At 42.1% G+C, this 25,650-nt stretch overlaps 2 protein-coding genes across 4 annotated transcripts in view; one reads left to right on the top strand and one right to left on the bottom strand.

The window, feature by feature from the left end:
• The window catches only part of CTNNA1 (catenin alpha 1), an 84,722-nt gene that overhangs the window by 29,037 nt on the left and 30,035 nt on the right, over positions 1 to 25,650 (top strand). For both annotated transcript variants that reach the window (XM_048499958.1, XM_048499949.1), the window contains 2 exons: positions 22,525 to 22,605; positions 23,190 to 23,342. In XM_048499958.1, the coding sequence (XP_048355915.1) occupies positions 22,525 to 22,605; positions 23,190 to 23,342 (234 nt within the window). The remainder of the gene's footprint in view (positions 1 to 22,524; positions 22,606 to 23,189; positions 23,343 to 25,650) is intronic.
• Positions 8,123 to 10,988, bottom strand: LRRTM2 (leucine rich repeat transmembrane neuronal 2). Of its 2 annotated transcripts, none has more exons than XM_048499970.1 (2): positions 10,569 to 10,988; positions 8,123 to 10,326 (listed from the first exon to the last, which is right to left on the bottom strand). In XM_048499970.1, exons 1-2 carry the CDS (start codon positions 10,570 to 10,572, stop codon positions 8,780 to 8,782), a joined length of 1,551 nt encoding a protein of 516 aa, XP_048355927.1. In that variant the 5' UTR covers positions 10,573 to 10,988; the 3' UTR covers positions 8,123 to 8,779. The 2 variants fall into 2 exon arrangements, with proteins under 2 accessions (XP_048355927.1, XP_048355935.1); XM_048499978.1 differs by having other exon boundaries at positions 8,123 to 9,898.

Below are 25,650 nucleotides of genomic sequence, written 5' to 3'. Positions count from 1 at the left end.
CACCTTGGTCTTGGTGTGCTACTATAGCTTTGGGCATGTTCTTAAGAGTTTCCGATGATGTGCCAATTTGATTCCATTGACCTCTGGGTTATGGGCCCAGCATGCTTCTGTTGTACTACTCTGCTTGCCAGTTTGATTCTAGTAGGACTTGCTGTTTGCCCAGCATAAAGATGCAACTAGGCTTATTATAAATTTTCAGTGAATGGGAAAGCATTATTAGCACCATGCTATGTTTCTGGTAGTTGACCAGTTGTCCTCTTTCTCTCTTCTCATTGTGTTTATGTGGTGGGAGGAATGGAGACTGCCCTAGGTGGGTATCTGTGGGAAGTAAGATAATTTGTTTTGTAAGATGACAGTTAGGCATGGAATTTCAACAAGAAGAGGGAAAGTGTTGGCCAGTTCAGTAGGTTCTGGGCATTGATTTTGGAGAGATGCTGTCAAGGAAAAAAAATCCTTTAGTAGAGAGCACATTGTGCCCACAGTCTTCTAATGTGGCTGGAGCACACAAGAAAACTGACATTTCATTTACACTTTTGAAGTTTAGAAGACTTATTTGAAGATTCTACTGTAATACTCTCCGGAGTTTGGATGAGGCAGGTGGGAAGAGCCTTAAGAGGATATTTGCAGCAAATACGTGTCTGGTGTCAACATGTGTGACTTGACAATGGCAAACCAATTTTCTGGGACTGCTGATGTATGGTATATGCGTCCGGTTTCTCTTTTTGTCTGAACTATGAGTTACTGTTTCTAAAGTCCTTTGTGGGACTAGCGTTTGTAACAGTCTGGGGAGCTGCATTCACAAAGCTGGGGCAGTTTTGGTGACACAAGCCACTTGCCTAGACTTTTGTGTCAGGTTTATACTTCTAATAATGTTGAATTATATGGTTTTTCTGTCAGATTATTACAGTTGGGAAGTCCGCGTAAGCAGGTGGTGCAAGTACAACGTAGCTTCATTTTACAGAAAAATGAGAAACCCCAAGAGGGCAAACAAAAACGTTACGTCCCCATTTGGAACGGCGGCAGATTAAGCTATCTGTTTGCCAGGACCATGTAACTGAGCAGTGTTTCTGCATATAAACCGATGCAGAAGTTCAAACCCTAAAACTTTTCAGAGTGCAATTGATCAAACATTTAGTTAGGAAATTGGTTATCATAGAATTTAATATTTTTTTAATCTAAAGAAAACATACACCAAGTTCGTCAAAAGAAAGCAACGCACATTCTTCAGTTACCTATCTTCTAGGAGACTGTTGATAAAGCTAGGCCCAAGTGTCTGGTAGACAGGTTGTTTACTATGAAAGAAATAAGACCACAGTCCACTCTACAACAGAAGTATTTCTGCCTGGCCTAGACAACCGGCATCCTTTCTAATGGTCTTTACCAGGCAACCCACTCCTTGTGATAAGAAGAAAAGTTTGGATTTATATCCCACCTTTCTCTCCTGTAAGGAGACTCAAGGTGACTTACAAGCTCCTTTCCCTTCCTCTCCCCACAAACAGTCACCTTGTGAGGTAGGTGGGGCTGAGAGAGTCCTGAGAGTCCTTAGTCTAGACCAGGGGTAGGGAACCTGCGGCTCTCCAGATGTTCAGGAACTACAATTCCCATCAGCCTCTGTCAGCATGGCCAATTGGCCATGCTGTCAGGGGCTGATGGGAATTGTAGTTCCTGAACATCTGGAGAGCCGCAGGTTCCCTACCCCTGGTCTAGATAAGCCTCTGCCCCTCAGGTGGAGGAGTGAAGAATCAAACCCGGGTTCTCCAGATTAGAATTCACCTGCTCTTAATCACTACACCATGCTGGCTCCATGACCAGTTTATGCCTTACAGTAGATTGGTCAGGAAAGCCCATCTGAAAAGACCAACATTTCACCATTGTTAGGGGTCCTGAAAGGTGAATGGGTAGCTATTAGGCATAGAAAAGACTGGATATTTTGTTGGCTATATGACACATTTATGTTACTGTGGATTCACATTTTTGTTGTTGCAAGGTGATTTAAATTATGACAGAACAAAATTTTCCATTTCAACACTTTATCAAAATGCCCTTGCAGACTAATTTTAGTTACAGCCTTAAATCATGAGGTTCAAGTTGTCTCTTCATATATTCTTGGAGGTATGCTAATTTTTCTTAAATTTACTGTTTTTAGAAAGTGATACATACTGCATTGCTTATTTTTTAGGTAATTTGACCTATGTTACTTTTATAGTCTACAGCCCAAGTGTTTCTTTCAACCATTCATTTTGTGTTTATTTCACACTACTTTGTCATAGAACTGCCTTTGTCTCATTCCTCAGAAGCAGACAATCTAATCCAAAAGCCAGCAATATCAACAATTCATGGTTGTACTGTTTGCCATGACATGGGAAATAAATGTCCACTTTTAAAAAATACTTACAAAATACTTTAAAATACCGAGCCAACTGCAGAGATTAGGTAGTTCTTAAGCAGAAAACAGGAGTAAAAAAGTCACCAGATGAATTAGTGGGTTATTACCATTAGTTATTTGCTAGTTTCTGACACAGTGTATCAAATCATAATATAAACATATGGAACCATTGTGCTGTTCAAAGTCAATGTTTTCTAACAGTGCTTCCATCACCTAGAGAAGCAGACTTTTATAAGGGTCATAATTTGGGGGAAGGGGGGTAGTTTTAAGAGATTGTTTCCTTTCAGTTCATTCAGTTAATTTAAACCAGTTTGTTTTCAAAAGAGAGAATTAATCTGATTTTTAAAAAGCTGGATCTGATTTTTGATCTTTTAGGGGGTGGAAATCGCCCATCATCCGTCAATCTTTTGTTGCTGGCTGCTTCCCAAAAGTGTGTTTCACTGCTAGAGAAAATGCTAATAATAAGCTGGCTATAGCAATCATGGCTGGTGTAGGTCAGACTCATCACAATGGCTGTTGTCTGTCTTTCTGCTGAAATGTGTACCACATAAATTCTACAGAAAGCCTTCTGTTTGATAACAAAATGTCAAATGCATTTTCCCACAAATTGAAAAGAACTATAGCATCTTCAGTAGATTCCAGTATATATAACTACGCAGTTTTTACAACTTGATTTTGTGGTATTCATGAGCTAAAGACGTTAAGCTGTAGTCCTAAATATGCTTGTTTTCTAAATAAAATCCTCACTGAATTTTTCATATGCTTCATAAGCATAGGCTGCAATTAACAATTATCTTCCACCTCAGTAACTGGAACAGTTTTTTTTTTTTTGTCTTTCCCTCTAGTATCGAACAGTAATCTTTTTATGTGATTAGAATCCATTTATCAAACTGGTTTGCTTTAGAGCAGGGGTGACAAACCTATGTCTTTAGAGCAGGGGTGACAAACAATTGGCCATGCTGGCGGGGGCTGATAGGAATTGTAGTCCACGAACATCTGGAGAGCCATAGGTTGGCCACCCCTGCTTTAGAGGAACTCCTGTTTTGTTATCTTGGGACATTCTCTTAAGTATCTTATTGGGTAGAAATAGCAAGTTACTTTCATCTAGGCCAGGGGTCTGCAACCTGCGGCTCTCCAGATGTTCGTGGACTACAATTCCCATCAGACGCTGGCAGGGACTGATGGGAATTGTAGTCCATGAGCATCTGGAGAGCCGCAGGTTGCAGACTCCTGATCTAGGCCTCTAATATTGGCCGCTGGGCAGTTCCTCTCCAAGAAAACTCAGATTTTAAAAAATGTTGTCGAGATTGAAAGCATTCCTCTACACGTTGTTAACTCATGTTTTTAGATTAATCCTTTACATGCTCGAGTCTGTTCAGTCTCTGAAATCTAAGAGAATCTGACGTATGCTACAGATGCTCCCTCAACTTGACTTTTCCTTTAGTACAGAAATAGTCCACGAGTCCATTGGGAAGTTGCTCGTCAGTAGCATTTCACTGAGATACGATTGAAGATACCGTATTGATTTGAACAATGCAATGATTTGGCTATGCTTCAAGGAGACCTTCCTAGGTAGCTTGTACGACAGCACAGCTAGAAGAGAGCTGCCAACTGTTTTGAAGAATGTTTCTCTTGTTTGAAAGGGCACCCCAAAAAAAAGGCAACTTCTATTTTACAATATGCACATTTTAATGTTTTTTTACACTGTACTTATGAATCTTTCTCCTCCACCGGAAAATGCATCTTGAAACATTACTAACACAAGTCATTTGGAATGTCTGTTAATAATACTCAGCATGTCTGGAAAAGCTCCAGAAAAATGTTCTTGTTATCACAGAATGTTGAACTGGAAGTACAAGAGACAGATGTTCATAAGTTTACATCATGTATGTTTTGCCATTCTTGGCTGACATGAATTTGCGTTATGTCGGGGAAATGAGAAATTCACCTAAACTCCTATAACCCTTTAGAATAGTATTTGCCAGAACAGTGATCACTGCAGTATCCGTATAATTCCCAAATATTCAGTCTTGCTCCAGCAACATCCTCCTCAGACCAAAAGCAAACTCCCTGTATTTGCTGTTGCAGTGCAAAGAATTAAATGTTTCAATATATTCAACCTCGTCGTCTTTTTAGCCCCGTGTGCAAGAAACACATTTTCAGTTCTGCTTGGAGGGGCTCTGATTTTCTTGACTAATGACAGTAATTCATTTGATTTGGAATTGGTTGGGCAGCTTCAGGAATGAAAAGCTGACACACTACCACCGTCTGTATCAGCTGTGTAAAAAATAGTCTTCGGTACCAAATGTAAAAAGTGTTGAAGTGCTAAACTTGTTGTCTTACTGTTCTTAGCAGAAATCCTGTTTCACTTAAGTCAGGAATTGTGGGTTAGTGGCAGTGATTTGGGAGGTGTCCGGGGATGGGGGGCTCCGGATGCATGAAGCTTTGTGGCTCTTTTGGTTGGTTCACAGGTATTTGCACCTCCTGATCACTTATCAGTGTTCTTATAATTGACAACTTAGTGTTTTCAATGGAATAACTTCTAATTTGGGCGGGGGGGTTGCCATTAAGTTACAGCTGACCCATGGAGACCCATGGGGTTTTCAGGGCAAGAGACGCTCAGAGGTAGTTTGCCATTGCTTGCCTCCATGTCATGACCCTGGTATTCCTTGGTGGTCTTCTTTCCAAATACTGGCCAGGCTGATCCTACTTAATTTCCATGATCTGACAAGATCAGGGCTTGTCCAGAGCTAACCGGGTCTGGCCACATTTGGTTAGCCTTGGCCCAATGGATATTGATATGTTGTCTGCATAGAAAGGATTTGCCATTGGGTGAAACCAACTTCATATCTATGAGGGCTCATTAAAAAGCTAGTCATGTCATTAAAAAGCAAGTCATGTCTTAATAGTTAACAAGTGAACATGCATGTTTAAATTTGCCCTCATAGTACTCCTTTCGTTGACTAATAATACTCGTAGCATCCCTGCTACTACCAATCCAGATGTAGACTCATTTTTAACAGCAGTATGCCACACAAAAGAATACCTTCCTCTTCCATGAGGGACAAATAAAAGCAAATAAAATTAGAATTGTAACAAATATTAACTACTAGTTGAGCTATTCCTAGGGTGTTTGCTGTGCTGTATACCACACTGTTGCTGAATTTTGTTTTCGTGCCTGTTCACAGTTTAGCATGGGAGTCTTGTCATTACGCTTAGGATGACTACTATTGGCCTGCACTTTGAGTGGTGGAGAAGTTGTACAGGCTAGTTCAGGGGTCTGCAACCTGCGGCTCTCCAGATGTTCATGGACTACAATTTCCATCAGCCCCTGCCAGCATGACCAATTGGCTGGTGGGAATTGTAGTCCATGAACATCTGGAGAGCCGCAGGTTGCAGACCCCGGGCTAGTTAGTATACTGTTCTATAATTCCAGTGTGTTTGATAAATTAGGAATTCAATTCCCATCAGTTTTCGTCAGCATGGCCAATTGGCCATGCTGCTAGGGGCTGATGGGAATTGTAGTTCCTGAACATCTGGAGAGCCGCAGGTTCCCTACCCCTGGTCTAGTGAAAGCATCCAAGCATCCTGTAGATCTGGCCACTTCAGCAAAGTAGGGGTCTGTGTAAAGATAAATATATCTGTCGCAAGCTGGCATGAGCACAGAAATAAATGTCAGAGGATGTGGTTGGCCAGCTGGCTGCAGGTTCAGAGGAAAAGGAGTTTGTTTGACGCTGCAGACAGACAGTGCTTGGACACTGAGAATTGCTAAAGGGGAAGATGAGAGCATGCCAAACTACATCAAGAGCTCCATAAGCCATCCAGCCAGTGTCCCTGAATGCATTGCAAAGGTCTCCTTGCTGCACGGCTTCTGCAGCAGCGGGGAGGTAGCATCAGCAGTGAACTGCTAATGCTTGGCATGTACAAGGATAGCCATCCTGCGTTAGTGACTGGTGATGGGCCCGTGATAGGAATGAGTAAGCCTAGCAGGTTTTGTGGATCCCTGCCTTAAATCTAATTTAGGGCTGCCAGCCATAGCATACCAGAGATGTCCAGTAAGACTTGAGGAGTGGGTTCTGAAAACTGGTGACACAGTGTTGGACAATTCTACAGGATACTGAATGGTTGAAACCACAATTTCATTTTGCAAATGGCTCGGAGGGTTTCAATTTTGGAATAGGTGTTTTCTAGTTTATACTGGTTTGCAGAGAACTGTCCGGTGGCTCTGCCTGAATCGGTTAATCATAGAAGGCCAACATACTTTGCTTTGAATTTTGATCCTGCTATGCAGTTTGTTGTGGTGTATACACATCTTGTCTACCTGTGTATGCATTTGTATAGTTATATGTAATCCCTGATTCTCAGCGAGATATGAAAACTGTGTGCATGTGGTGGGGAGGGGAGAAGCTGAACCACAGAAATTCACAAGAGTTTATCGTGAAAGATATTAATCTTCCTGAAACTGAATAAACTACCAGAGGCAGCCTATGTACGTGGTCATTAGCGTAAGCCAAACTGTGGCTTCATAGTGAATGCAGTGTGTTGGATGCAAAAAAATCCCCCTTGTCCAGATGCATAGAAGGTCCTGTATATGGCTAAAAATAATGGCTTACTACATGAGAGATCCGTGGATATTGATCCAGCCGGTTTCACCCAGACACCAAACAGTTCCGTGACTTAACAGCAATAGAAAAATACCGTTGGGGGAACCCTTTTGTTAGGTTAAGATAGTGCCCAGTATGAAAAGTGGAGCTTATGGCACATCGTTGGCACATCTCCAAACTACTCATTCATGTTAAAGCATTGCAGTATTTATCCAAGGATGTTACTAAGAGAGGCTACATATGTAAAAGTGAATTTTGAGCCAGTAATAACTAGCCTGAAATTTTTGCAGCATAGTAAAACACACAGTTGACACTATACTGACTTACAGTCTCCAAGCACCGAGGTTTCTTTCTCTCAGTATGAACTTGGAAATGTTTGTCGCATCAGAACTTGGCATGATACTCTAAGATCTACATATGTACATTTTCTTCCTAATTTTATACCTTTGGTTATCACGATTTTGAGCAGTTGCATTAAATGCTTTCTCTTCCCCACGTATAAGCTATTACTGTGCATCTTTATCATTTAAATATAATTCCACAACACAATCTTAAGTTATTTTTGTCCAGACATTAACCATTTTTTTGTTTTCCAGTCATTGTATGCTACCTTAAATGTTGTTTATTAACATTCTATAGGTGGCAAGCCAAACAGCATTTCGCAAAAGCTATCAGCTTTGGAATCCATCTTTGAATTTTAAAATAGCCTTACTGCCTAGAAGGTTTGGCCCCGGCATATTTTATTTCAGTAAGGTGCCCTTCCAGTTTTGTTGGAACTCTCTTGTTCCTGCTGAAGTCTCTCTTCTGAATGAATAGATTCAGGACAGTATATACATTTTCCAGGATTGAGATTTCACAGTGGTTCATGAATTTGTACTGCGAGGACTAATTTTGGTCTCCAGAGAAACCAGTAGTTCACAAAATAGTTCTCTGGTCTAGATTTATTGCCCTGCAGATGGGGGCGGGGGGGTTGAGGGCTGTTAATCTGTGCTTAAAATTTTGTTCAACTTCACTGATAAGAGTTTTTTTTAACATATCCTGTCAGAGTCAAAGCAGATCTGATAAGCCGGAAATATGTTTAATATCTTCTGGACCAGACTGTATTCTACACATACCTACAGAACAAGTTTGATTTTTTTTAAAAAGAGTATAATTCTGGTTTATTAAGAAATATCAACAGCTACATTTTGAATCTAGAACACATTAAAGTAAGCTAAACTCTCAGTATGGAGCTAGGAAATCTTTTTCCATGTTTCAGTATATTGAAAAAATCCACTCTAGCGCCTTCCAACTGAAGATCATAAATCTGAGCATCATCTTGTGAAAAGTGAACAAAAATCCCGTTAAACTTTCTACAAATAAATATGAATCAACTGAAATGTTTGGGATGATAACTAATGCACTGTAACAGGTAAAAATGCCCTTCCATCACTGCGTCCTATACATACACCTAAGTCCTCTTCTGCAGACTACTCTGAATTTCAGCCTGGAGGTTTGAGAATAAAAATCTTTATACATACAATTACATTACATGAAGCAGCTTACATGTTTTGGGGGGTGAGCATATTTAGACTTCCAAACATCAGGAGTGTAAATTTAATGCAAACATTGCTCCTTTAACACTGAACATATTATGGGTTTATTAAAAGAATATACTGCATCACTCAGAATAGTCAAGTCGTCTGGGGGGAAAAAATCTAGGCTTTGTGAACATTTGTAAAAATCAGATTGGTGTACAGGGTCCCTGCCATTTAAAATTAAGCCTCTGTTTTTCCGTTACCTGTCGAGATTACACTTCACATTCTTTATATGGCAGCTGCTGACATTTGCACTGTCCGTAGCCGTTAATGATGATGAAGGGTCCTTCGTGGGTGGGTTCAAACTCATTATACGGTCCTTGGTCTGACATGTTTGACATATGTAGCCGTGTTTGAGATCGCAGTTGCCTGTGGCTTTGAATCATTGAGCACTGCCTAATTTTCCTTAATGTGGGAGGGCAGCACTTTCTGGAGATGAACACTACAAAAATGATAAAAAAGAAAGAAAACAATAAAGCCATTGTTCCGGTAATTACCTGCTGGGTGAAGATGGCATTGTTTGGCTCAGGTGGCTGCTCTTCTGTGGTCATGGCGATGCCCGTCGTAGTTGAGATTTCTTTGTCTCCTACATGGAAATTGGAGGAGCTTATTCTTTTTGTGTACTCAGTCGTTGGAGCTCTGTAACTTGTCGCCGCGGGCGTAACAGCGCTCGATAAATTCCAACAAAGCTGAAAACCATAAACTGCATCTAGAATATCCTCTCCCTGGGTGTGGTTTGGGCTATGACAGAGTATGGAGTGCTCCCACCGACCTTGGAAGCCACTCAGCCACGTGGCTAGTGAACATATTTTGGGGCTGCATTCCCAGGGGTTGTTGGAGAGGCCCACCGTAGTTAAGTCTGTAAGTGAATACAAAACCTTGGAGTCCAGGGTGGTTAGCTTGTTGTGATCCATTAGAAGTACTTTAAGGTGAGGCATTGTTTCAAAAACTGTCATATCAATGGCTTTGATCTCATTCCCAGTCAAATCTATCTTTTCTAAGGTGCCCCAGGTCCATTCCATCCCACATGTCAGGTTGCTAATTTTATTCCCCTGCAAGAAGAGCATGTGCAGATTGCTTAGCCGGAGGAAATGAGCAAAGTTAATCTTGGTCAGCTGGTTGTGCTCTAGGTGAAGCTCCCTCAGTTTGATTAATCCAGCAAATCCATTGCGTGCCAAACTTCGCAAGCGATTTGTGCTCAGATCCAAAAAATCCAAACTACGGCAGTCTGAAAAGAGGCGGACTGGCATCGTCCTCAGGGAATTGGAACGTAAACTCAAGGTTTGCAATTTGCGAAGGCCATAGAACAGCTCGGGATGCAGAGCAGACAACTGGTTGAAAGAGAGGTCCAAATGTTGCAGGTTAAGCAGTTGGCTAAAAGTTGCGTTTGGCAAATAAGAGATTTTGTTTGAGCTTAAAATTAATTCCTTGAGTTTATACAGTCCTTGAAAAGCATCTTCTCTGACACTGTCAATCTGATTATGATCTAAATGGAGCCAAGTAAGTTGACTGAAGCTTGCAAACTGATCCCCTTCAAGTTCCATAATAAAATTGTGCCTCAAAGACAACCCTAGACAGCCCTTGTCTGTGGTGTTTGGCACTGAGTGAAACCCCTGAGAGTCACAGTAAAAGAGCAGCTTCTCGCAACGGCATTTTGGCGGACAAGCCGTGCCCAAGGCAGGCAGCATTTTAAAAACAACACTCATTGCATATATTGCTGCCAGCATAGGAGCCCCTAATGGCCACTTGAAATGTAAGCCTGCAGAATATAATTCGGGGAAACAACAAAATAGGATATTCTCATCAGATGGTGTTTGCTTACAACAGAAAGGAGAAAGATTTGCTGCAGCTCAAGAACATGCATTAAAATGTTTCAAGTTTTTACACTTAAAAACAAAAGACGGATGTTTTAAAATGTATCGATAACCTAAATTAGTATTTCTGAAGTATAAGTAAGATTGGCTGCAAATCGTACAACGAATCAAAAGGGTACGAACTTACCCATTCTTTTGAGGACGTTGGAGGTTGCATTCAGTCGTAGTATTAGACTCAGCGCAGTGAGTCTGTTAAAAGCTCTAATGTAGACAACCTTTGAATAATTTACTGTTTTTCTATTGTCCTCCAATATTAGAGCAAAAACGACTTGACATCCCTTCTCTCAGATATCCCTTTTAAATTCATTTCCTTGCCTTCCAGTGATAAGGGGTCCGATAATTCCTGAAATCACTGCCGGATCGAAGTTCTCTGTGTTGTACTGTGCAGCTGTTTTAATTGGCAACGCTTTCCACAGCTATGGCTTTTTTGTCTTTAACTTGTTGATGGCAGATGGGGGGCTTATTGCTGCGAGGGAAGCTTCCGTAGTCGCTTGAATGCATCTGCTGAAAGCTTTCAGGGGTTCGGTACAGGAATGCGATGGCTTATGCGCTGCCGCCACACAACTCTATATAGGCTGACGTCACCCGGTGACGTTCCTTTTGTTTGGGTTTTCCAGAAGCTTTGCAGTTGGGTGCACGGCAGTGCATATTGTGAACTGTGATATTAGACTACCACTAAGAGGAAAAAACTAATTGTGGGAATTCTTCTTCTGGCTTCCTTGAGATAGGAATGACATTGCAAGAGTGTCCTTACAGGCACTGGGTGTTCCTGCAGCCTGTACTGTGAACTGTAGTTAGCCTACTGGCTTTGTTATGGTGTGTGTGTGGGGGGGGGGGGGGTCCGTGGCTTTATTTGATTCTTCTTACACGTGAGAATGTAATCTGTATGCACGGGAAAAAGGTTGTTTAAAAAGTTCGTCCAGGACACTGGCACTGCTTGAAAAAAATCTAATTCCTCTATAAATCTAGTTAAAGTGAACAAGGAGGGGAATGTGTTTATTGCTCGGCCACTTGAGGGACTCTTAACCAGGGACAAAGATTTCAACCAAATGCTGTCAAACCGTTTCAGAAAACCGAGCTTCGTTTCCATTTTCAGGTCCCCCAAATAGAACTCAAATGAGCAGAACAATAGAAGGGACGCCAATCGCTTAGATCTGAGTCCTGTGAAATTGGGCAGCAAAGAAGTCATCATAAGGACATGAACTAAGTAGTGGGGTGGGGGGACTTGGTCAGTTTGTAAGGATTCCCCATTCACTTTCCTTTTTTTCTTTTTGAGCAGAGTTTGTCTTTTTTATAGAAATGCAGAATTTCTGTCTAAACTTTATTAGAACCTGGCAAAGGCTGTAAATGTTAATTTCTTGCTCTGATGGAGTCCTCACAGGTAAATCTGCTTAATCTCAATGCCTAATAGTGCGTGCTTGTTAAATTTAATCAGAATTTTTTTAATTTAAGATGTGTCACTTGTAATTCCAGCTGTTGGCAATGGTTGCAATTCAGATGTTTGTGCTGATAATTCAAGTTTAGTTATGTGCTTTTACATAAATTTCACAGGTTGTCAAAGTTTGTAAATACTGAGGTGACTTAGTTTAATGTTACTTACTGGTTGGGCAAGAGTGTGAATTTGAACGTTAGCTGTTCCTAATTGACGGTTGTGAAATTCTGATTTAAATCCACTGTTATCTCAATTTTACAGAAGTTCAATCTAAGACTGAACTAGGCCATGGCGCTATTCAGACTTAATTTTCAGTTCTAGTAAATTAATACTGACTGGATGTAAATCTGGCACTTTTAAAGTTTACTGGCATGATTTGCTCATTGTTGTCATCTGCCACTCATAAAGGCAGTGTAAGTAAACCCAATTTTTTTTCAGGTATATTTTTATACTGGTTGCCATAACTGTTCCCAGGAATTAAGTGGTGATAGTGTATTTTGGAAGACATTGGCTCATAAGGTTGCACTAAGTCGGAAGCAACTTGACCACACTTAGCGCACACGCACACTACCTTTTTAAAAGCTTTCAAGGATCAGTCTCACCATTTGCCTTACATGCTTCTTTCGTCCAGCTGTACTCTGCAAAATCTCGGGGGAAAAGGAGTGGCCAAATATTGTAAAAGGTGTGTGTGTGTTTTGTTCATTGGAGTTTTCAGCAGTCAGGATGTCATTTAGATCATTCTTGGGAAGCTGTGTCGTCCCCCCCCTCCCCCCCCCGGTATCACTTTGTAATGCCAGTGATCCCATCCAAAATCATATCTAGCAAATACCAAAGAGGGCAAGGTGTAAGGACATGTGCAAGTAGAAATTACCATGCTCCCATGGTGCCCTTCGTTGCAGAGTGTGAACCTGTGATGTAGCTGAACCAGACTGTTGCACCAAAAAGTTTATCTACCTTTGGAATAAAGCTGTCTTTGTCTGGCACCTAAAGGTCACTACTGCGAAGGCCCTGTCATTCAAACCTTAGATGGCAGGAAACATGAGGCATGCCTCCAAAAAAACTCTGTAAGAATTTGTCTGAATGAGATGATGAGACTCAAAGGACATATCTCTTTTAATGACAACTGATTCCCAGAGTTATAATCATTTATGTGAGCATGTACACAAAGCCTGGGCAGAAATTTTGTTCCAAGATAGGCAAGATCGTATGCTTGGCCAGAACCACTATTTCAGCTTACTAATAAGTTTAAAGTAACACAAACACAGGAACAACAGTTTCTTCACATATTCCACAGAGGGCATGAAGCACCTACGCAAACTCCATTTATAGTACAGTTAAAACATGCTTGAACAGTTGCTTCTGGTATAGTAATTAACCTTGTGTCCCTTGGCAAAATAATGAGGATTGGCCACCAAAGGGAAACAGCAAGAATGAAGCAAAGGCTAGAACTTAAGGACCTCAGTTCAGTTGCAACCGGAGTCTCATCTGAAAGGAGGCCAATGGCTTGAACGCCGCTCCTTCGTAGCCCCAACCCTAGACATGCACGATGAGATGGGCAAAACATGCTTGTGGTTTTTTGTCTCCAGTAGACGTTACCTTTTGAACCAAGAAGCACAAAGACAGTAGGAGAAAGTAAGCCATCTTCACTTGATGGAGAACACATTCTGACAATTCAGTATTCCTTTTCCCATCATTCCTGGAGGCAGGAAGTACATTGCAATTCCCATCTCTACCACTGGGGAGTGCCCTGTGCCTTCAGTTTCCTTCCTGCCTCTTTACAGTGATTGAACAGGATTGAAAGTTCCATTTAGGTTCTTCAGCTGAGCTGTCTGGTTGCAGTCTTCCCCCCCCCCCCCCCCCCGGTGTATGCCCCCCCCTCGCTTTTCTTCTATTCTCTTGTTTCTCTCCCACATCAGGCCCTTAGAGAAAAAACATGTTCTTCCTTTCCTTTTATTCTGCTGCTTTGGCACCAGCCCATTGCTAGCTGCAGCAGCACTATCCACATTTAGCTTCATAGGCAAGATATCAGATACTAGACATTCATTGGAGTGGGTTTTGAGATCCCTAACCCATGGAGCAGGAAAACCCTGCAAAGCTGTGCAGCCAGTCACTTGGAAGCAGCAGGGTGTCCAGGGAGAGCCACAGACCTCAGTGCTTTCCAGGCAGAACAAGGTCACATAGAAGATGTGCTTTCAGTGCCAAAGCCCAACCTTGGCCTGGCAGCCAGGACCGGGTGGGAGAGCAGGTGGCTATTGACAACAGCAGGGACACAGGCAATATTCCCAGCTTGGGCATAGGTGAAAAGGGAACTGGATGCTTCCAGGTGTTTTACATGGTGGGGGTGGGGAAGATAGAAGGCTGCTCTTTTGCTCCAGCTGGGCTGCCAGAGTGGTCTGAACAAGGAGCCAGTGTGATGTAGTGGTTAAGAGCAGGTGCACTCTTAATCTGGAGAACCGAGTTTGATTCCCCTCTCTGCCACTTGAGCTGTGGAGGCTTATCTGGTGAACTAGATTAGCTTGTGCACTCCAACATGTGCCAACTGGGTGACCTTAGGCAAGTCATGGTTCTTAGGAGCTCTCTCAGCCCCACCCACCTCACAGGGTGTTTTTTGGGGGGAAGGGAAAGGAGAAAGCCCATTACAGGAGAGAAAGGGGGGGGACTCTTCTTTATAGCAGAGAAATGGCTAAAAAGGACAAGGCAGAACAGTCATTGGATAGGAAGGACCGCATTCTTTATCTCTCCTCTTGTTCATACTTCTATTCATGGAGACCACATTGTCAAATGTTAACACTTTTAAACTTTTGAATGAAGTTTCTCAGCTTACCCTAGCTAGGCAACTGTGACAGGTTGGAGGAGCCTTGTCTTATCAGTTCCGGTCTGTTTGCTTGCCATCATGAAAAGGTAGTCTTTAGGACAGAGCCCATCTTTATAAAGTGAACCAGCTTTTCACAGATATCAGGAAGTCTGTCTCAATTTTGTGCAAAATCCAATCGTCCTAAGGAGATAATTGGCATCTATTGCCCCTAACGCAGGGTTGTTGTTTTTTAATTAGGAGAATAGCTTCGGGAAATCCAAGTCACTTTTTTGGAGTGCTCCATCCCATCATTTAAAAGCTTCGGTAAATGACTGTGAAGTTGCATTCATCGATCATGCGAATCTGAAATGTGATGAGGATATTAATGGCCTGGTCAATAAGAAGCGGGTCACAGCTGCTTTGAAGATGAACATTTCCAAGACAGGATTTCTGTCTGGAAATACAGCAGTTAAACATTTGTTTGCTAGGGTTGTCCCTATGAATTGTACAAGTGTGTTTGGGCTCAAGGTAATGTGAGCAGCGGTGGTGTAGTGGTTAAGAGCAGGTGCACTCTAATCTGGAGGAGCCGGTTTCGATTCCCCACTCTGCTGCCTGAGCTGTGGAGGCTTATCTGGGGAATGCAGATTAGTCTGTACATTCCCAACACATGCCAGTTGGGTGACCTTGGGCTAGTCACAGTTCTTCTGAGCTCTCTGAGCCCCACTTACCTCACAGGGTGTTTGTTGTAAGGGGGGGGGGAAGGGAAGGAGTTTGTAAGCCCCTTTGAGTCTCCTTCAGGAGAGAAAGGGGGGATATAGATCCAACTCTTCTTCTTCTTCTTTTTCTTCTTCTTCAAGGCAGAATATCATTCATCCCCTGTCACAACACCCCACTTGATCTGTACATGTCCTCCTGTTGTGTCAAGTTTCTGCCATTACCTGGTAAAATTCATAAATTTATTTTGGGTATTTGGCTGAGAAATGTATAGGGGTCTGCAACCTGTGGCTCTCCAGATGTTCATGGACTACAATTGGCCATGCTGGCAGGGGCTGATGGGATTTGTAGTCCATGAACATCTGGAGAGCCGCAGGTTGCAGACCCCTGGACTATAGACTCAACAAGGATTATGGATCTGCTGAAAAGCCGGGCAGCCCCACTCATGGGGAAGAGCAGGGTTCTGCCGCTCGATCTCTACCCCTCTCCCTTGCAGAAATGGAAGCTAGCAAAGAATTGGGAGGGCAGACCGTGTAGTTTTCCCAAAGTCTGCATCGTTTTTTAGCAAACATTTAATGGAAATTGGTGTCCTGCACACATACTGCAATGTTAGAAAATAAAAGGTAAATGTGCAAAGTAAACATATCCTAGCTATCTCTTGGTGGTTTGCATGAGTGTCTGCAGCTTGTGACTTAACAGTGTGGTAAATGGTTAATACACTGTCACTGCTCAGGTAGGATCCTTTTCTCCCATTCCCTACTGTGAAGAAAGTGTAAATATTCCTTTAAATTTGCTTAGAGATCATTTGTCCTGAATATTGGGTCTTTTACGAGGCAAACCGTTTGGTTTTGCTAGGTCGTTTACAGTACAACCATTTGGCCTCACTAAAGTTGTAAATTATGTTTGTGTGCAGTTTAAGTGGTGTTATTCTTTAGCTAACGGAATTGGCTTTTACAAGGCCACATTCTAAACCAGACAGATGGGTCTTAATTGCCATAATGCTCAGGTGGGGGTCATCTCCCTCATCGACTCTGTTCAACACCCAATTGGTTAATTACTGGTCAAATTATCTAGATGAGCCCATTCCTTAAAACCCCTGACACCGTTTTAGAGAGATTCATTCTGAAGAGATTCATTCATAAAGATTCTTCTTAAGATTTTCTGGTTGTTCTTGTTATTCTTCTCCCTTAGGCTGAATAGCCTTGTATTGTATTGTTTTTATATGTGGAACTGTCTAGAGCTGCGAGAGAACTGATCTTATTTCTTTTTTTTTTTAATAACTTTTTAAAATCTCAACTGTTTGAGAGTACCTGGATAAAGAATTCTGGTTTCAGTATGTGTAAGGCACCCAGCTTTGGGTCACCTTTTCACACCTACCCTCTTGTATCTGACAGGGGACTTTGTCCCTTTCCGCTGCATCAACTCGTGCTGATGTAATGTTATATACCCAGGTGTGCTACATTGGTGCAGCGCCCTTTCTGGTTTTGCCAGTCTGGCACAAGAAGCTCAAGTATAATCCTATTTCTGGGCCTCTTAACAATTCTCATGCTATTAGCGATAATGTTTGTTCTGCCATAAATCTCTTGGTGACCATGGTGCACCGCCTGCGTTGCTGCATCTTCAGCTGTTCAATCTATGGTTTTTTCCCCTAGAAAAGAGCTGCGAGCTACTTTCAGAGTACAGTTCTCAAAGCATTGGATAGCCCTGTGCTTTTTTTTAAAGAATCAGTTTGTATCGGACTGTATCCTGTCATTAACATTGGAAGAGGAAGCATCAGGTGAAATATTTACAAGTTGTAGGATCACTAACTCAAAAACTTGACACCTTTTCCTAGCTTCTGTGACTTGACAATAAACAATACGCTTATTAATGCTGCGCATGCTTGTCGGTTTCCCAGAAATGTTATATAGTAGCTGTAGGAATCCTTACCTTAAGATGAGGTGTAGGATTTCAGAACGGAGCTAGAGCAGAATATTCTTTTCCCTTCCGAAGTAGGTGAAGCCTTCTGTAGTTAACTCAAGTCATAACCTCTTCCGAAGAACAAGCAGTTCTGTGTGAGACTGTACAGTTCTTGTTAACCTAGCAATGTGTCACAGTGGACAGTCAGATGCTTTAGGGATGCTCACAAACAGGGTAAGCTAGTGACAGCCATCCCCAGCACTTGGTAAATGGAAGCAGGGAGGGAGATCGTTTGCCTACGAAGGCTCAGTTTATTACCACCAGATGTCTGCTCTTGGCTTACTCTCATGGTAATTTATCTAATATTTTAAAGCAGTCTCTGCCATTGCAATAATCTGTGATTGAGTCCTACAGGATAATCCAGAAGAATAATTTTGGGGCTATTACAACTCAGGTTCTCGAGACAAGGCAGAAAACTTTTCTGCATCCTTTTGTAAGCATTCGCTCTTACTTAATCCTTTTTGTTTCTAAAAAGAAAGCCCCAAATACGGTAGTTCCTCATAGTGAAGGTTTCTCCAAGCATTTGTCCTGCCAGATGCCATTTTTTTTTGTGATATAATTTTTTGTGATGAAGTGATTTAGAACTGGACTTGGTGATATAGTTGGGTATGGTATTGTACTCCATTTGGTGTTAGAGAGACATTTTATTAGTTAGTTTTGTGTTATTTTCACTTGGGAGCTTCTGTCTTCTCACAGAGGACTATGGGTGTGACCCTCTTCATCCAGTGTCACCAGGTTGGGTGATATAGTATAGTTCAGAACCTTTCATATCTACACAAGATCTGTGAAGAAGAGCTGGTTAAAGTGGTGGTGGTGGTGGTGGTGGTGGTGGAATGTAGTCCGTTTCCCCAGTGGATATCCCCCCCAACATTACTTCATACCCCTGCTATATTATTCATAATGAGCTCATGCTCCACTGCTCAGCCAAGAAATGATTAGTGAATAAGAACTTTTTCGTCAAGAAAGGGGTTGCTTTATAGACTTAATTAGCAAGGTTAGTGAAGAAGTAAATGTGTGGGAAAGGATCGAACCCCAGTGTCCTGATCTTAAAGGGTAGAAAAAAAGCTTCTGAAATATATCAGAATAAACTGGTATCTTCAGAATAAACAGGATAAAAAGTAAATGGCATTGATCAGGAGAGTTGATGTTGAGTATCAGCAGTCTGGGTAGCCATCCAGGAAGAAACAGAGCGCCAGGAAACTTAAAACGAATGAAATCAAGCAAGGAACAGTTTAAGCTGAAGGTCATCAGCCCAGAAATATTATTGACAGCCAAAGGAATAAGTGAGACAGACGACGAATGCCTGATGCAGAAAAATGGAGGACAAATGTCAGCTGAGTTTGAAAAGGGAAGAGAACCATTAAGAGTTTCAAGAATGATAAAACTGGAGCCAAGACAAACACCAAAACCTCAGAGAAAAGGGACCACCACGAAGATGTCAAAGGCTTTGAGATCTTAACACAGAGAATTTGAAATCTGGCTAGAAACAGCTTCAGCAGAGCGAGTAGATCAAAAGCCGGATTGTTGCGCGATCAAGGAGAGAATTATCACAGAAATGCAAAGCCTTGAGGAACAGTGAGTGGCACACCGAATTCAAACAGTAGTCCTGTAGAAAAAGTAGCTGTTCTATCTGGACTCTCTTCATTCCTCTGGCCATATTTCATTGCAACTTCAAATGCTGGCGTGATCTGAACAGGGTTTAACCACCCAGAAAAACTCATTGAAACCTTCAGTCAGTTGCACTAAAGGTATGTTAGGATTTATGGCAGTGTCAGCTATGCCCTATTACTTCTGATTGGTCTCTCTCAAATGTCACCGTGAGGCTGCCTTTTGTTGGTGGCATTGTGGTTCCACCTTCTGGCCAGTGGAGACTTAACCTGGTGATGGGAACCTGTGTGATTTAAACCTTGAAATTATCCTCAGGAACAGTTGGATTCCATTCATGTGTAGTCTAGTTTTACAAATATGCCTGTTGACAATGAAGCAGCGCTCATAAACTCTGAATTCTGCAGCTGAGCTTCTAGAGAAGTTTGAGCTTCTTGAACGGATGGATCTCTTGCACCCAGCAGTCTGAGTGATGAGGGCATACATTCAAGTGTTTGGAAGAGTAAGTATCATTCTGGGATTAGAGACTTGCTTTGATTCAACAACAAAAAATCCAAAGATGAAAACTATTCAGTAACCCTCACTAGAACAGCCAGGGAACAAAGCCAAGTGTCAGCTCTTTCCTGCAGAACTTTTCCAGGTATCTGGATTTTTTTTTTTTAAAGGAGGCGGAGTGGAGGCCACTGTGGGAGACCCTGATCTAAAAGGCCTCTTGTTGCCGTTGCCCTGATGTAGAGTTCCAGGAAGCTTTTCAAACTTCCAGGAAGCTTTTCAAACTTTTCAACATCAAGATATGATGTTGCAAATCATCAGGTTGTTTCTAATAAAGGTATGCTGTGGATTGTGTATCCTTTTCGTGTTTTGCTTCTGGACCGACACAGCTGTAAGCAACTAGTAGATTTGTCAAAGGCTTTCACGGCCGGATTCAACTGGTTCTTGGGGGTTTTCTGGGCTGTGTGGCCGTGGTCTGGTGGATCTTGTTCCTCATGTTTTGCCTGCATCTGTGGCTGGCATCTTCAGAGGTGTATTATAGGGAAAAGTCTGTCCAGTGAGAAGGGAAAGTTTAGTGGGGTATATATTATCCATGTCCCAGGGTGGGGAACCGATCCTTTCCCTTCCTCTCCCCACAACAGACACTTAGTGAGATGGCGGGGCTGAGAGAGTTCTTTAGAACTGTGACTAGCCCAAAGTGACCTATCAGGCTTTGTGTGTTAAGAGTGGGGAAACAGTGTGTAACACACTGGACACAGTGTGTAACAGACCTCCCTCTATGATGCACTTCTGCAGATGCAGGCGAAACTTTAGGAACAAGATCCACCAGACCACGGCCATTCAGCCCAGAAAACCCACCACAACTAGTAGATTTATTTCTCGGCTCGCCTTTCCTGCATTAATCATCAGTTGATCAGAAGAGAAGCAGGAGATTACTGTTATGAGTTGTTGCTATTAGTGACTTTTGGAGCTGGTGAGGTATATCGGTTAAAGTGTCAGACTGGGGGTTGGGAAACCCGGGTTCGAACCCCCACTCAGCCATGGATACTTGCTGGTGACCTTGCGCCAGTCACACACTCTCAACCTCGACTCTGGAAAGTGTTAGGATAGGAAGCTGCCACGGAATACCAGGATGATGACATGGAGGCAGGCAATGGCAAACCACCTCTGAAGGTCTCTTTCTTTGACAACCCTAAGGGGAAGTGTGGGTGTGCATATCGGCCATTTAAAAAAGCATAAAACAATCTTAGTCCAGAGAACATGTTATTGATATGAAGGTTCTTTCTCATGTTGAAAGATTTGTCTGTTGTGAGCTTTTGATCCTGGAGTGTGTTTGTACGTTGGGGTGGGTTTCGGTAATTTTGACTCTTTTATTTAATGGAATTTGTATGCCAAGTTTTCTATAAGCCATTTGGGGCCCTTTGTGGTAAAGGCAGGATGAGAAAAAAAAACCTAAAAAAAACAAAGGGTTCCTTGATCTCTTGTAGATACTGTGTAGGAGATAAAGTATCCCAGTTTTCTATGCCTGAAGATCAGCAGAGGGAACTACAAATGTAGCGCTGGCATTTCGGTCTGTAGTGATAATATGCATAACTTTTCATTTTATGTTCTAAACCTGTTAATTCGTTTCCACGTAGAGCTGCACCACCTCTGTGTGTTTGCATTCTTCTATGGATTTCATAGGGGAGTGGAGAAATATGTGCTTTATCACTGCTCCTTCAAACTGTAATATACCTCCTGCATTTTTCCTTTAGTTCCAGGATTAGCCTGACTTTGAGGTTGTTAGCCATTACATCCATCCATCTTTAAATATCTTTTTGTGTTCATCTTCTTGTGATGCTCTGGTGTTTAACAGACTGCTATTAGTTAGAGGAAACCTAACTTGTGATAATAGTATACAGTTAGAGGAAACCAAACCAAACCATACAGGTGATCTGACTTTTACAGGTGATCTAAATTTTCCAAATTTATTTGGATCTAAACTTTTAACATTCGAAGTTTAGAGTCAGCAGGAAATAAGCCTATAACTTTCTTTAAGCTTTCATTTTAGAAACCCTCACGATTCATTATTCTTTTAAAACTAAAGTAAAGCTATCTTTAACAACTGTTAATCATTTTCAACTACTGTATCAATATAGTTTTTTATGTAAAACATACATATTTTAATGAAAAACACTTATGAGCTCTTTCCTTCTTACATACCTCAAGGCAGCTTACAACATAGATAAAATACATAAAAATAGATTACATAAAATACAAATTATGAATCACACTTTAGGACTGCTAGTAAATGGTGTCCTAAATAAAAACTGCCTTCAGTTTCCTCCTAAAGATAGAAATAATGGGGCCAGGTGCATTTCCCTGGGGTGGTTGTCCCTGATATGGATAGGTGTAGTGGTTAAGAGCAAGTGGACTCTAATCTGGAGAACTGGGTTTGATTCCCTGCTCCTCCCCATAAGCGATGGAGTCTTACCTGGTAAACTGGATATGTTTCCTCACTGCTCCTACATATGAAACCTGCTGGGTGATCTTGGTCCAATCACAGCTCTTTGAGAACTCTCTTAGCCCCACCTACTTCACAAGGTGCCTGTTGTGGGGAGAGGAAGGGAAAGGAGCTTGTAAGCCTCTGTGAATCAGGAGAAAAAGGGCAGGGTATATAAATCCAAACTCCTGCTCTTCTACTTCCCATATTAATTCAGAGATGCTCATCCAGATCTCAATTGTGTTAATGTATTGTCCTTTCATTTAGCTAATTTTAAGTATTCATCGCTCCTGTATTTATAACATTGCAAGCACAAGAAAGCTGGGATCATTTTGGGTAACCCAGTGCAGCCAGTGTACTTACTGGTTCATACGCTCAGCACCCATGGGCACTGCATTCCCTGCTGGTTTCAGTGTTGGCCTATTGTTCTCGTGGAGATGTCCCTGAAGTAGAAGATGGAAGCTGGAGCATATAGAGATCAGGGCCACTGCAGCAAGTGCCGTATACCAGTACTGTTGGTAAATTGTTTGGTCATGTTGGAGAGCGAGTATCAAAAGCAGCATGAAAACTATTTTTCATGAGCTTTTTTCTATCTCATTTTCCAGGCGGGGCGCAAGGAAAGAAGCGATGCCTTAAACTCCGCCATCGACAAAATGACAAAAAAGACCAGAGATCTACGTCGACAGGTATAGTATTAAATTATGTATAACATGCTAATGCACTCGGCTCCCTTCCAGTCGTCTCCCTAGTCCTGCCAGTTGTCCCTGAAAGCAAAATGCTTGGAATAGGCTGGGGCTTGGTCAAGCAAACCGGGGTGGGGGGCTGTCACAGAGGCCTTGGGAGAACGGGGACCTGTTTGAGTTTGTCTGAGGATGAGAATTTGAGAAGCTTGCCCTGGCCTCCATCAGGAGCTTTACCACATCATCTTTTGCACGTATATGTCGTCCCTGCAATGACCCCTATTGGTAAAAAGAGGCCATAAGGGGCCATTATTTGAGGTAATGTTGCCTCTTTCTCTTGGCAGCATCCCAAGAGACAGGTTGTTTAAAACTGGATTCATAATCCATCTCCGTTAAATGAATTTTTGAGGCTGAAGTGTTTGATTTGAAGGGAGTGTTTTCAAAATCGTTAGCGTCCAGCGGTTCTAACTGCATGGAAGGGTGAAGGAAGTGAGATGGAGTAAAATGCTCGTTATTGTTGGTTATTGCTGACACAGTGATGAAAAGTGACCATTTGTCTCAATGAGACTAAAATTATCATCCATTCTTAGCTCCGCAAAGCTGTGATGGACCATGTTTCAGATTCCTTTCTGGAAACCAACGTCCCGCTTCTAGTTTTGATTGAAGCTGCCAAGAACGGGAATGAGAAAGAGGTCAAGGAGTACGCACAAGTCTTCCGCGAACACGCAAACAAGCTGATTGAGGTAATGTGATATAAGCTCAACTTGGCTAGTGGTATTACCTTGTTTCAGTGAGTCCCATAAATTAATTATGCATGGTGCAAATAAGTACTTGCATGTCGAGAACCTGCTGCCAATCAGTTCACCAGATTATTCAAGTACTGGTTTTGTTGAAGGAGAGAGGATTCCCTTCGACCCGAGATGTCGTAATTTAGGTACTCTCTCTCAAAATCATTCCCCAAAAAATTGTGTGTCGGTTCAGAGAAGAATTGTCCATGTATAAATTCTTCCTACGAAAATGGAGGCATGTCTTAAGTGCATAGAATATATCAATATGTGTAAGATTTATTTTTTTTATTAGATTCCTAGGCTGCCCTTCCCCCAAGCAAACTCAGGGCAGCTGATAGCAATCAGCACAATAAAACAGCAAATTTCGTCCAATGTCCCAGTGCCCTATTTACTGATAAATCAGTCAAAGGGGTAGGAGCACACTAATAGATATAAATAAACTGTGGCAAAGCAACTACGAAAACAGTAGAACAAATGGTTGATTGGCGGCAATGGGCTTTTCTGGGCTGGAAGTGGCCATGAGTCTGGTTACGTATTCCTGAAACGTAAAGCTTCTTTGCATCTCTGGCTGACATCTTCAGAGGTGTATCACAGAGAGACACAGTTGTGTAACATACTGCTCTCTGTGATACACCTCTGAAGATGCCAGCCACAGATGCAGGCGAAATGTTAGAAACAAGATCCACCAGTCCACGGCCACATCCCGGAAAGCCCACAACAACCAGTTGAGTCTGGCTGTGAAAGCCTTCGACAGTACAAATCAGAGCAACAATGGGACAGGGAAAGAGAGGCCCGCTAGTTGGGATACCATTTCAACCATCAACCATACGCCTGAAAATCTTCTGCTGAATAATTTGTGTGGTACGACTGCTTCAGTTCTTACATTCAAATTAAAAATGGCTGGATGGTTAATGCCGATGGGAAAGACAAGTAGTATACGTAATTGAAGTCTTAGGGGAGAGTGAGTGAGAGGCAGCAGCTGTAGCGTGGAAGCCATTTTGCCAGAAGTGCCAAGACTAGTGCTGTGTTGACTATCGGAGGCATGTAAAACATTACAAGCCCGTGTTCTACATTTTGCTAGCCCGTGGTGTTTTCCAGGCAGACTCTCCAGTTCCCAGCAGCTATTGCCTTTCCCCCCTCTATCCAGAAGCTTTGGGAAGCTGGTCACCTGGCAAATAACCGTGGATATCCCAGCTGTAGTGTTGGTTTTTTAAGCAGCCCCTAAAGAAAATTACAATTCCCAAACACGATCGGTTTGCGGTGCTTGCTGAAGTTTGCTTGATTTTTTAAACTGCCATGGAACCACCTCGTCTGTGGGATCTTGGTTTGTAAAATCTGCTTTAACTGTCTTGTCGGTTCTCTAGAAACAGGCTGTTCCAACTCACTACTTATTGTTCTGATTCACTGCTTGTTTTTAATGGCAAGCTAAACAAAAAAGAAACGGTAAGAGTTTGGAAACGTGACAGAGTAAACGCTGAAGATAAAAAAACAACCAAATGCCAGTGAATCGAATGTTCTATACATCAGCACTTATGGGCCAGAATGAATACGTTGTAAATTTCTATTTCATCAGGTTTCTTAGCTCTTGTACAAGATGTTTATTTCGATTATTTTTAAAAAACGGAACATTTGAGCATAGAACTTAGCCTAGAATTTGGTCTCAGTAATGTAGGGTTACAAACTGTTCTACCAGAGCTGCAGTCTGCTTTTTTTAAAGCCTCAACTATAAAAAGAGCCTCACTGTTATGGAGTTCATAGCTACCTGAAATCATAGCTCTTTCAAAGGAAGAAATTTGTCTCAGTCTAATCTCCGCATATTTTTATTTTATATTCACATTTATATTTATTCACGGCTGGGCTCAGGGCTGCGGGCAACGATAAAATTACAAATTAAAACAGCTACAAAACATCAATAACAATTAAAAGAACTGATAAATGACGTTTAAAAACCCACCCACCTCCAAACCACACCCATGGGAGACTGGTGATAACGGTCAGGCTGGCTGGCTAGATGGAAATGCCTGGTGGAAAAGTTCCGTCTTACAGAACATAAGAACAAGCCTGCTGCATCAGACCAGAGTCCATCTCATCCAGCAGTCTGCTACTCACAGTGGCCCACCAGGTGCCTTGGGGAGCTCACATGCAGGATGTGAAAGCAATGGCCTGCTGCTGCTGCTGCTCCCAAGCACCTGGTCTGCGAAGGCATTTGCAATCTCAGAACAAGGAGAATCAAGATTGGTAGCCATAGATCGACTTCTCCTCC

This window comes from Sphaerodactylus townsendi, linkage group LG01 (genome assembly GCF_021028975.2).
Source record: "Sphaerodactylus townsendi isolate TG3544 linkage group LG01, MPM_Stown_v2.3, whole genome shotgun sequence".
NCBI classification, from domain to species: Eukaryota; Metazoa; Chordata; class Lepidosauria; order Squamata; family Sphaerodactylidae; genus Sphaerodactylus; species Sphaerodactylus townsendi.
Note: the sequence above shows the minus strand (reverse complement) of the source record. Positions and strands in the feature narration are given on the sequence as shown.